Here is a 12,037-nt window from a genome sequence, read left to right as displayed (position 1 = left end):
ATTATTTTAAATGTTAGTGTGGCTTGAGCGTGAACTCGAGCGAAGTTTGTACAAAACTTTTCAAGCTCAATTAAAGTTGAGCCAGGCTTTTTGAGCCTAAGCTCGGCTCGAGCCTGGCTTGTGTGCTCCCCTAAATTTTGTTATTCTTGTGAAGCAAAGGTTATTCTCTTGATGAATGAAGTGGGTCAACCTCTTTTTAGCTTGGGTCAAAGACTTTGGTCTCTTTTTAAAGAAAGAGAATATCTAGAGTCTGGGATGTTAAAATGAATTTGACTGAGAAAATTATATATATATACACACACACACGAGGAGCATGTCTAAAACAATAAGGATCAATTTTTGGATCTTGTTTTCTAAAAAAACATAATTTTATGACCTGGTAAAACATCACACATTTACGCCTATGTATCATAACTGGATGATCTAAGAGCCCAACTAAGAAAAATATAGATGAGGATGGTCCTCCCACTAAATGGTCCACATACCTATCTTCACTTTAAGAAATCATATTTAGAGATGTTTTCGGCCAATCTGACTGTACGGATGATCTTATGAACCTAGCTTAGAATTTTTCAAAAATTTTAAAACCATTGAATTTTAGATCCTTGTAATATCCTATCTATACAATAAAGGAGCATTACTCAAGAGAATCTTGAATGGTTTTTGATAATGAAGATCACATCCATACCATAAGATTCACCAAAAACATCTTTAAGTACAATTTTCAAAAGTAAAGATAGGCTAATTGACCATTTAGTAAGAAGATCATCCTCTCCCTATATAGGGAAATAAAAACCTTCTCATTGGAAAACCCTCTCAATCCTCCTCAATAGATGTTTTATTGGATTTTTCATGTTTTTTTTTTAAAATTTCACCATACAGATGTGACCTATATGCTTGTTTTTATAGGAATCAGTTTGGGAGGATTTGATTCCGATGCATGGTTAGGTTTTTATAAGTTTTAAAATCAACAAGGTACAATTTTCATAAATTTTTGAAGCTCCAAATACCATTTTTTCTATCCAAAATTCATCATCAATTTATAATAAATCAATCATGCTGAACACATCTTTACATATCAGTATTTTGAAAAAAACAAAAAAAAAATCATTGAGGAGTTATTTGAGGGTTTTCATTGAGGTGATTTTCATTCTCATATATATAGGGAAGGGGTTATCATCGAACTCCCTTCCTATCAAACAGTCGTGGGATGCTCAAGGAGGGTCTGGTTTTGCATGAAATGAGGAAAAAATGAGAGCACCGCTAAAACTGTCAAAACTCCCTTCCTATCTGTCAAAACCGCTGCTAAAACACCTATTTGCTCAAAAAAACAAAAAGAGCGCCACAGATCACGCTCGTGATCAAAGGCACTCTTTCGTCCATTGTAACACTAGAAGAAAAAAGCTATCCACTGTTTCTCCCATCCAAATATATATATATATATATATATATATATATATATATATATATATATATATATATATATATATATATAGAGAGAGAGAGAGAGAGAGAGAGAGAGAGAGAGAGAGAGGTTTTTCTCTTTTTGTTTTTCTTTTCCCCAAATGTGACCGTGTAAAAGTAATCTATATTGCCTTTTTTTGAGTATCAACATTTGGAATGTGTGAGTTGGTTTGTTTGGTGATCCAAAAATTTATAGCAAAAAATGTTTTAAATATTTTCAATTCATAAAACATATTTTTTTAATGCACTTGCGGATATTTTCTAACATGATTAACGTAAGCAGGTAATGTCGTGTGGGACAAGGTTCGTGCTTCTTGAAAATGTCTGAGACAATGTTGTCAGTATACGCTTCACCCCTAAATTGGTTATTTTTTAATAAATATAAAAAAAATGCTTAAAATTATTTTTTTAAGAACTTTAACACTTGTTGATTGACACATAATCTCTTTTAATTATCTTTTAACAGAAGCAGAATGATTCGGTGGGCCGACACTGACAACATTGGTGTGAGATGTTAATAAAATTATGGTCGCAGTATGAAATTATTGGGCAGAGGAGGATTGTGTTTCGATTATAAAATTTGTGATTGACAGATCCATCCCATACATGAATTTAACTCTTCTTTGAAATTAACTTCAATAGATTTACCACGAGTGGCTCTGATGCCGTTCATCCAATACCTTATGCGGATCTGCTTTTCAGCGGTTCATTTTTGCAAATCTAAAAGACAGATCCATCCCATCCATGGTACTTGGGATACCGTTCATCGCATGAACGAACGGCATATGAGCGTGCTCTGATCTGATACGCACTCATTTACAAGACAGATTTGATTGTCTTCATTAGCATCAAAAACCACCCATTTTCTATTCTGACTTTTCAATGACTAGCTGGCTGGTCTGACTTTTCTATTCTGTCAGTGCGCGTCTTCCTGTGGTGGGACGTTGCCCTAGCCCCAGCTTGCCTTTAAAAAAAACAAAAAGTAATTTGTTCAATCTAACGCCATTAATAAAAGCAGGCCTCGGGCCTCCCTTTTCCCGTCTCCCCCTCTCGCCTTCTAACGCCATTAATAGATTTGATCAGATTGCTTGGTTGGTAAGGATGGTGGTCTTGGATGAAGAGACTAAGGTTGCACTGAAGAGTCTTTGCCCTTTGGCCCTCAACCCTCAGAAATCAGATGATTCAGATCTGTTCTTTAACACTGAAGAGCCACACTCCGAATGCTTGGCCTTCGCGTTCCCGGCGAGGTGGTCGTCGGTTTCCGATTGGTACGCCGACACCGGTAATTTCGGCACGTCTAAGATCGATCCCGAGCTCTTCCCGTCGTTGAAAGTGCTCGGCACCGACGAGGACGCCCTGGTCAACAATGCCTTCCTTAAGTGGTTCAAGCAGATCTTGGAGGAGTCCCATTTCAAGGCAAAGGTATGCAAAATGATGAATCACCTGCTTCTGCTTCTGCTTCTTTTCCAACTCTTAGGCCTACTTTTGCTTCTTTTTCTTTCTTTTTCTTTTGTTCCGCTCGTCAATAGTTCTAAGTGAATATATGCGTTAATATTTGGTTTTATTGAAGGCACCAAAATCATATGAAACCATTGAAGTGGAAATCATAGGTTCAGGATTTATCAACTCAATCTCACCACATAGATAGATGTGTTTAAGAAGGTTTGTTTGCTAAGGATCAAAGCTTAGATTTTGTTATTTCATTCAAAAAATATGTTTTTTTGGAGTCATGAAAATTTTAGTGCATTGTGGACCGTTCATTTTTGAATTCTTTATAAAACCTCGCAATCATATATAATTCAAAACTCATTTCTCACTAAAAAAATCATTGTAACTCACACCCATAAGATTTAAATTACAACAAAAAAAAAAAATAAATCTAAAAACCTATGAATTTTAATTCAATAGCTCCATATAATTCGGTGCCTTCAATAGCACCAAATATTAACCTCATAAATATTATATATATTCTATGTAATAAAGAACATGAATTATTTTACAGGACTCATGCTCAGCTTATCTCGTTCAGGCACGAGCCAAGCTTGAGCTCAGCTAGGATAAACACAAGTGATGCACTCGATCAATCGATAAAATGCCTTATTCGGATCGTTCGGCTTGTTTACCAGCCCTTTGCCTTGAGACAACTCTGCCTGATTTAGCCGAGTCTGAGTCTGGGTTCTTGGACAACTCTGCCTGATTTAGCCGAGTCTGAGTCTGGGTTCTTGGTGAACTCGGACTGTGCTGCCAAGGTAGCAAGTGGCCTGGTCTCGCAGTTACGAACGGGACCACGGTCTGGACTATGGCCCCTCGTAGGGCTCAGTTGACTCGTTTTGAATTAGTGGGCAAAATAAACAATGCGTAGCCCAGATCGAGCTGGACGAAGTCGCCCCTTGGAATCAAAAGACAAAACCATATGCCGAAGTCAAGTGAACATTATAATAATAAAAAAGATGATGAGATAAGTTCCTGATGGTGGATGTGCAAATCACACGGTATTATCATAAGAGGTTTGCCATGCACGTATATGTAAAAAAAAAAAAGAACAAATTGCCGCCTCTATGGCAATGTCAATGCCAATAAAAGGAATTTCTTTTACAAAAAAACAAATGATCATATTATCCTTGCAAAATGATGCATTTTTCAAAAATATTTAATAATTTGACAAAATTTCTTGCATATCTAAAATCGTCCATTCCAGATTTTTTTTTAAGACATTTTTGCTCTTCGCACTTGCAAACCTATTGAGGTTCACGTGATTAATAGGTACGCGGTAGGAAGTTCACAACTTTTCAATAAAAGCAAGATTTTGGGAACATCCTCAAATACAATATGACCTTCGCATATACAGCAGACTTCACACATGCAAACCTCCTCTAAGTAAATACTCCTTGAAAATATCCGCCAATATCTGTTGACAAACACAAACATTACTTGTGAATGTATCTGACTTCGCACAAAATACAATACGACATAAGAGTGTGCAAAAGTTATTTTATACACATATATGTAACCGCATTCACAAATATGGTTTCAAGTTTGCATATTCTGATATGTGAATGTCATCTAATTGATAAGATTAACTCTTTAGTTTTAAATGTAGTCATATATCCGTGGATGTAGGGATCTTTGCTCATTATTTTTTATGTGGATATTGCAAGTCTTGATGATGGATATCTGCAAATATGTGACCACATTAGCAAATATTGTTTCAAGTTTGCATGTTCTGATGTGTGAATGTCATCTCATTGATAATGTTAACTCCTTAATTGTGAATGTAGTCATATATCTACAGATGTAGGGATTTTTGCTCATTACTTTCATGCAGATATCACAAGTCTTGAAGATAGATATTCGTAAATATTGTTTCAAGTTCACACATTCTGATGTGCGAATGTTATTCAATTGATAATGTTAACTCCTCAGTTGTGAATGTGGTCACATATGTGTGGATATAGGGACCTTCATGCGTTATTTTTATGTGAATCTCAAATTTTTTTAATGTGAATATCCGTAAATATTTGACTATATTTGCAAATATGGTTTCAGGTTTGCACATTCTGATATATGAATGTAATCCAATTGATAAGGTCAATTCCTCATATGCGAATGTGATCACATATTTACGGATGTAAGAAACTTCACACACGAATGTCATCACACATTTGTGAACGTCCTCTAAATTGTGCCCCTTATGCGGTTTTAATAAAAGGAGGCTCACACATTTTGGAGACCTCTACAACTCATATTTGTGAATGTGGCCTCGTACCTGGTATTTGCAAAAGTGCCACTAAAGATAAAAAAACCTTTAACGGTATGTGTAAAGCATCAGTAAAAGTCATTTGCCTTTTAGCGCATGCGAGTTCACTGACATCTTGCCAACTATCACTCACTATATATATATATATATGAAAAATGATCATAGTTTATGGTTGCGAATATTCTCAAAATGTGTGAAGCTTCTTTAGTAAATACTACCACATTTGTGAATGTCCTCACATATTTTTGAGCTTTCGTAAAAAGAAAAATGGCACGTATTTGCAAATATGTCATGCCATTTTTTTACCGTGGTTTGCACCTGTGTGAGAACATTCACAAGTAAAAAGTTGTGAAGGTCGTGCTATATTTGCAGATGGATAAAAATGTTAAAAAATAAGTCAAAAATCAAAATTTTGGATATCTATGAGATTTTGTCAAATTGTTAGGTATTTTGGGAAACCCGCCATTTTGCAATGACAGTAGGGTCATTTCCTGTTTCTTTTATAATTGTTTTCATTACACTACAAGAAACCTGTGGATTAGCGACGACCTAAATCCGTCGCTAAACTGTTTAGCGACGGATTACTTTCATCGCGGATTTTTTGACGTTAAGTAGTGCCAGAACTTATCCGCCGCTAATTTACGACGGATATGATCCATCGTGAGTCTTTCGTTATTTTAAATTAGCGACGGATATGATCCATCGCTAATTCGTCGTTAAATTTAAAAAAAAAAAAATTTAAAAATTGCTCACTGCGGGCGCGTTCTCCGGTAGGGAGCAAATTTTTTTTGCACAGAACTGGCATGTTCCGGCGTCGGGACGCTCTTCCGCAGTGAGCCAGTCACGGCAGGAGAAGGGGTCGTAGTGGAGACGGGATCCGGCGAGGGAGAGGCGGGATGGGCGGTGAAGACTGGCGAGGGTCGGGCACCGCCGGGAGGAGCGGTCAAGGCAGGCGGCGTAGCCAGGGTTGACGGGGGAGAACTTGCAGGAGGCGTCGGGCTGGACGACGATGCGGAGGATGGAGGTGCCGTCGGTGCTCGAGCAGGAGGAGACGGGGACGAAGGGATCACTGCAGAGCACCAACTAGCAACATCTCTATCTGTTAAACAAAAATAAAAATTTGGCGAATTATTTCAAATCATCGCAACATTCCATGGTTGTGATCGAAGAACCCATAGAACGAACCTGGAAACACAAGCACCACCCCTATCCTTTAACAAAGAAAAATAAGCAAATTAGCTGCGCGTGGTGCGAGAGGTGCCTGAGAAGGTCAACCTCCGTGGTGTGAAAGGTCGCTGCGCGTCGTCAGAGGAAGGGCGGGGCTTCTGGCGTTCCTGATGAATCTGAAGATAGAACCATGTCGTGGTTCAGATGTGGAGCTCTTTACTATTTCTTCTGCATTACAAGAAAGAGCAACTCCTTGAATTCTAGAAATAACAGAACTGTGAAACTTACTTTCAGGTGGATGAGGCTGTGAGAAGGAACAAACAAATATTGTTCACAGGGCATTCCAGTGGAGGAGCGATAGCAATCTTAGCAACAGTTTGGTTCCTAGAAGAAGTATACAGCAAACCCAACATCGATGCTCATCGCAGCAAATCTAACATAACTCCTCCTCGCTGTGTTACTTTTGGTGCTCCTCTGGTTGGAGACAAGGTCTTCGGCCACGCGATCCGACGCGAACTTCTTCTTCATCAGCCTGAGAAGTGCTGGTCATCCTGCTTCACAAACATTGTTTCGGCTGGAGACCTCGCCCCCCGCATCCTTCTTTCCCCTCGCACTGATGTGGAGGCCAATCTCGGAGCAATACTTCAAAATTGGGACCCCAAAGGGAGAAAGACAGTCTTGACTGAAGATCTATCGGAGAACTTCTTCACCAATGTGGTGAACAACACTTTCTCCATTGCAAGCTATGATTCATCAGTGTTGAAAAGCTCTGCTAGTGGCACTTCTTTGAGGGAAGCCGTGAACGGCATTGTTGAGCTGAGTCCTTACAGGCCATTTGGTAGTTTCGCCTTCATTTGTGATGATGGAAGCATGGTGAAGGTGGACAACCATGAAGCTGTGCTGCAGATCCTGTTCTACTCGCTTCAGATGGCAGGTGCCGATGTGAGCATTGTACATCAGTTTGCACAAGAATGCATAGCTGAGCATATGAGTTATGAAGCCAAGGCAACAAAATGTTTGGATAAGAACAGCATGGTCCATTTGGATAAGAACAGCATCGTTCTCCTCACTCCGCAGGGTGGTGTGGATAATGAAATCAACTCTTCCCTCGAGGAGCTTGGTCTTGTGAGTCTCTCTCTCTCTCTCTCTCTCTCTCTCTCTCTATCTCTGGCTGGGGAATTGGAGGGAAGATCAGATGCAATGGGATTGCACACTTTTAGTGTGCTGCTACACTTGATCACCCTCAATCTTTGAGATACATGGCCCAACAACAGATGGAGAGTGATAAGGTGCAGCAGCGCACCAAAAGTTTGCAATCACACTGCACCTGATCCTTGTCCCTATAAATTGAACCATGTCCACTTTCCTTATCCAAATATTTTTTCTTTTAAAAATTATTTTTTTATTATTAAAGCACCATAAGCTATTTCGGCAAAACCTAAGTTGTATTTAAGTGAAAACACACGTTTTATTCCCTTTGTTTAATGTTAAGGCCCTGTTTGGAAACTGACAGTTGGTGGCAGCCAAGTATGCAGTTATGGAATCCCAAAATTTGTGGTTTTAGCAAATCCACATTGTTGCTTGGGTTAAGTGAAACGGTTCAGCTAAGGATTTACCACTTTCACTTGTGCAGCTGTTTAGAATGCAGTTGAAAAGCTTAAATTAATATTGAAAGAGCATTGAGAAGGTCGTCAAAGCAGTCATGGGTGTGAGAACTGATATAGTATTTGGCATCTATCACCTTATCTGCGTGAAAAGTGAAATGTGGAACTGGAGGTGTCAAATACCACCCTAGTTCCATCATTTCCTACAACTGCATCAATCTCAAACGACTTTGGCGCTGGGTATTCCCCATTTCCCACTCCACACTTCTAGTTTCCAAATTAACAGGGCCTAAAATATGCCTCACTCATTTCCTCTTATACTTCCCAACTCTCCATGCTTCAACATACATCAAAGCATTTTGAGGAACTCCCACTTGCTTCTTAGTCTGGCAACTAAAGGTTTTGACATGCTCACTAACCCATATAAAGGAATAAACTGGGCTGGCTATTGCATTATATATAGATTTTCGTGAATAGGTATTGACCAAGGTCTACAGTCAAGAATAAGGCGGGTTGCATTGCATTATATATGCTCTTTGGCAAATGGGTCTATGATCTGGGTCTGAGACCAACCCTACTCTTAATTATGTTACTGTAGTATGAATTAGCATGAATCCCATCACACATCGTACGATAGGATTCTTTCTGTGACGTCGATATGCGGACTTTTGGTTGAATTTCTTTTACATGAGAGTGACCAATTTGCCCTTGGACTGTACATCTTGGCTTGCATCAGGGCATAGAAGCAAGGCTGAGCCTAAGAGCTGCAGTGGAGATGGAGCAGTTGAGGAACAAGAACCTGGATACAGTCACAGGGTACATAGAGCACATCGACAAATGCCTAGGCAAACTCAAGGAATACTGTGAAGCATGCGCCGGAGACACAGGCTACTACGATGCGTTCAAGTTGCAGAAAGACGAAAGAGACTTCCAGGCCAATGTGGATAGGCTCGAGCTGGTTGGCTACTGGGAAGAGGTCAGGGAAATGCTCAAGGGGTTTGAGCTGCCTGACTCATTCGAGGTGAAGGCACCCTGGCTCGAGTTAGGCACCAGAATCCGCCTCCTGGTCGAGCCGATCGACATAGCTAACTTCTACAGGCACGACAAGAAGGACGCGACCGGGCTGTATGAGACCAAGTCAGGTGCAAGGCCGAAATACTATAAGTACCCGGAGAATTGGCTCAGGCACATGAAGAGGTTCATGAAAGAGGATGATCCCCTAAGGAAGGTGAGTTTGGATTCATGCTTTTGGGCTAGAGTGGAGAACATGTGCATAAAGATGAAGGTGGCCGGGGGATTTCCACGTATACGAGAGGAAGTTTTGGGATTCGAGAATCAAGTAGTTCAGTGGGTTAAAGAAGGGGAATTGGAGGAAGCTGTGTTCACTAGAGCCACCTTCAAGAAGTGGTGGGAGATGTTGCCATCGAACCACAAGGAGGGCTCTCGCCTGCGTGACAAAATGACAGCACAATCTGCTTAATTTGATGCAAGCTGAGTCCACGGTTTGGATGGTGGGGATCAATGTCCTTGACACGGTCTAGATAATAAAGTCCCTTGGAGTTCATGATCTTTGTGATGAATTGTGTGGTTGTCTTTTTTTTTAATAAATGAGAAATGCGATGGGTTTATGGCCCCCTCAAATTTCATCAACAAAAGTATGAGTTACAATCGATTTCTGCTTCCAACAAAATTAAATGATAGAGAACATGAGTCCCACATGGGCGTGCACGTTACTTGGGATAACTTAAGGCACATGAAGAATACCTTATGAATTCTCAAAAGCTGCGCAAATTTGGGTTTTTCGGGAACAAGTGTCTTGTGAATTTTCATATATAGAAATACTATACTGATGTTTGGAAAATAACAAAATTATAAACAATTTTCATGACCAATTTTTTTTTCTAGAAACCATATTTAGTGTAAATTACCACCAATTTCCCTCTTACCTAGATGAAACCTTAACTTGAACAATGGGAGATTGAAGTAAAGCAACCTTTAAAATCGATAGAGATTGCCATCCAAACTTAGAGCTTGAGAGGGAATATGTCTCATTGACATATATTCAACATAATTTTTTGTATGAAATACTGGTTCGCCTATAAGATGTTGGGGAAATAACTGAGTGGGTATAACAACTGAGTTTGAACTAGGTACGCTTGGAGGCTTGAGTTAGATGCGTTATCTTTAAAGGGATACTTGTCTCACTTAGATTAAATTCTTATTGCAATGGGTATTCATGTAATATCGCTTTCAGGATAGATTCGAGCTTTCGCCAACTGGGTGAGATAGAGCAACTTGATGCTTGAATAGTCTCTTGACTTGAACTGAGAAGCACTATGGCTAGATATAAGCTCATATCGACTCAAACCAAGAAAAACTCTAATTAGGTCTAAGCTCTTATCGAGAAAGAGCAAGAGAGTGTGAGCTAGAAGACTCAAGGGAGCTAAAGAACTTGAATAACTAAAGAGCTTGGAGGAGCTAGAGAGGAAGAGAGGAGACATCTCAAGGTGGTGATGGAGAGAATGGGAGAGGGCTTGAGTCTATATATATAGGCCCAAGAAAAATGGCTAAAAATAAATTTCTAGTGTTAATAATAAAGCTACAATGGCTAGGAATAAGTGGCTTTAAATGAGCTCAACAACGAGTTAAATAAAGTAAATGAGTAAGGTGCAAGTTTTGGGGTACAAAAAGACCCTGAAAAGCCAACAAAAATCAATGAAAAGAGTGGTAAAGGGTCAAATGTAATGTCAAACACTAAGACAAATTTTAAACCATTATGACCATTAAAGAATGCATGCATGGTTGTTAAATAAGTTATGACTAAGTCAAAGATTAGACAAATCAATCAAAGACCTATGTCAAAATCATCCCAAGCCAGCTAAGACTAGGTCCATAAAATTTTGAGACAATTACTTAACAATCTTTACGTGAATCAAAATTATGGAAAGACTCAAGAAGCTATTCACGAAGATCCAATGTATAAATGAAGAAACCTTTTGGGTTTGTACTTCTACATTAGTGGTAAACTTCAAGTGATCATAATGTGTATAACAATATATAAAAGTTGTACACTAAAGGTATTATTTTATATCCCAGTTTCATGAATACTCAAAAGACAAATCCAAGTCCTATATGAGGTGACCCCACCTTTACACCAACATAGGTGAGTCCATCAATGGTATAAACCTATTTGAAGTTATAGATCTCAGTAAAAGTTTAGTTTGAACTCAACCTCCATACACAAGTTTCAAGAACTTGACATCTGAAATGAAAAAAAATTTAGTGCTTAAATCAATCAGTCGATGAAGTATTCTTTCCATTGAACCACTAGAGTTGGTTTGACTCATATCATGTAGTTGGATTACCATAATAGGTGATTGTTTTTATAGGCTTTATTCATATTCCTATCGATCTCTTAAAGACAATTTCTCGAGAATTTTTTTTGCCAACAAATCCTAAGTTTTAACAAGATTTCACATATTTGAGATTACTCCTTGATCGAGCAATCCAATACACATAAATGTGCCTTAGAGCTTGCTTGGCTTGCAATCAAATGTTTATAACTTATTGGTCTCTTTCAAGAGATTCTTAGCCATTCAGTTTCTGTACTAGTTGAAGCTAGTGCTCTAAACTTTACTTCCATTGTTGAATGAGTTATTACAATTTACTTTTTCTGATTCAAAGATAAACATACATCCTCTTATGGATAATGATTAATTAGAATTGGAATTTTGGTTCACATCACTATGTCTATCATGCTAAATGGCTTCTCCTTTTCTTGAGTTTCTTTTCAATACTTCTGCGCTTGACATGTAGCATCTTAATGCTTTTTTCTTGGGTGCCTAATGTATTTTCTCAACTTATGCAACACGTCATTTTTTGCATATAAGTGTGCATGGGTTTAACCCTTACAACTAGTACCATACATAACATGCATGGGACAACACTATAAGCAGAAAGGGCCTTTACTGGCACATTGTTTATGCCAGTAAAAGCCTTTATTGGTGCAATAGCTATGTCAGAAGATCTGTCAGTGAAAGCCTCA

At 38.8% G+C, this 12,037-nt stretch overlaps 1 protein-coding gene across 1 annotated transcript; it reads left to right on the top strand.

Annotated features, from left to right (window-relative positions):
- Window positions 1-2,493: 2,493 nt before the first annotated feature.
- On the top strand, window positions 2,494-9,647 carry LOC149837488 (protein EDS1-like). Its single transcript, XM_090006075.1, has 3 exons — window positions 2,494-2,886; window positions 6,683-7,513; window positions 8,729-9,647. Exons 1-3 carry the CDS (start codon window positions 2,566-2,568, stop codon window positions 9,470-9,472), a joined length of 1,896 nt encoding a protein of 631 aa, XP_089862201.1. The 5' UTR covers window positions 2,494-2,565; the 3' UTR covers window positions 9,473-9,647.
- The last annotated feature ends 2,390 nt before the right edge of the window (window positions 9,648-12,037 follow it).

This window comes from Nuphar pumila, chromosome 5, assembly GCF_984573655.1.
Source record: "Nuphar pumila chromosome 5, dmNupPumi1.hap1.1, whole genome shotgun sequence".
In the NCBI taxonomy this organism is placed as follows: Eukaryota; Viridiplantae; Streptophyta; class Magnoliopsida; order Nymphaeales; family Nymphaeaceae; genus Nuphar; species Nuphar pumila.
Note: the sequence above shows the minus strand (reverse complement) of the source record. Positions and strands in the feature narration are given on the sequence as shown.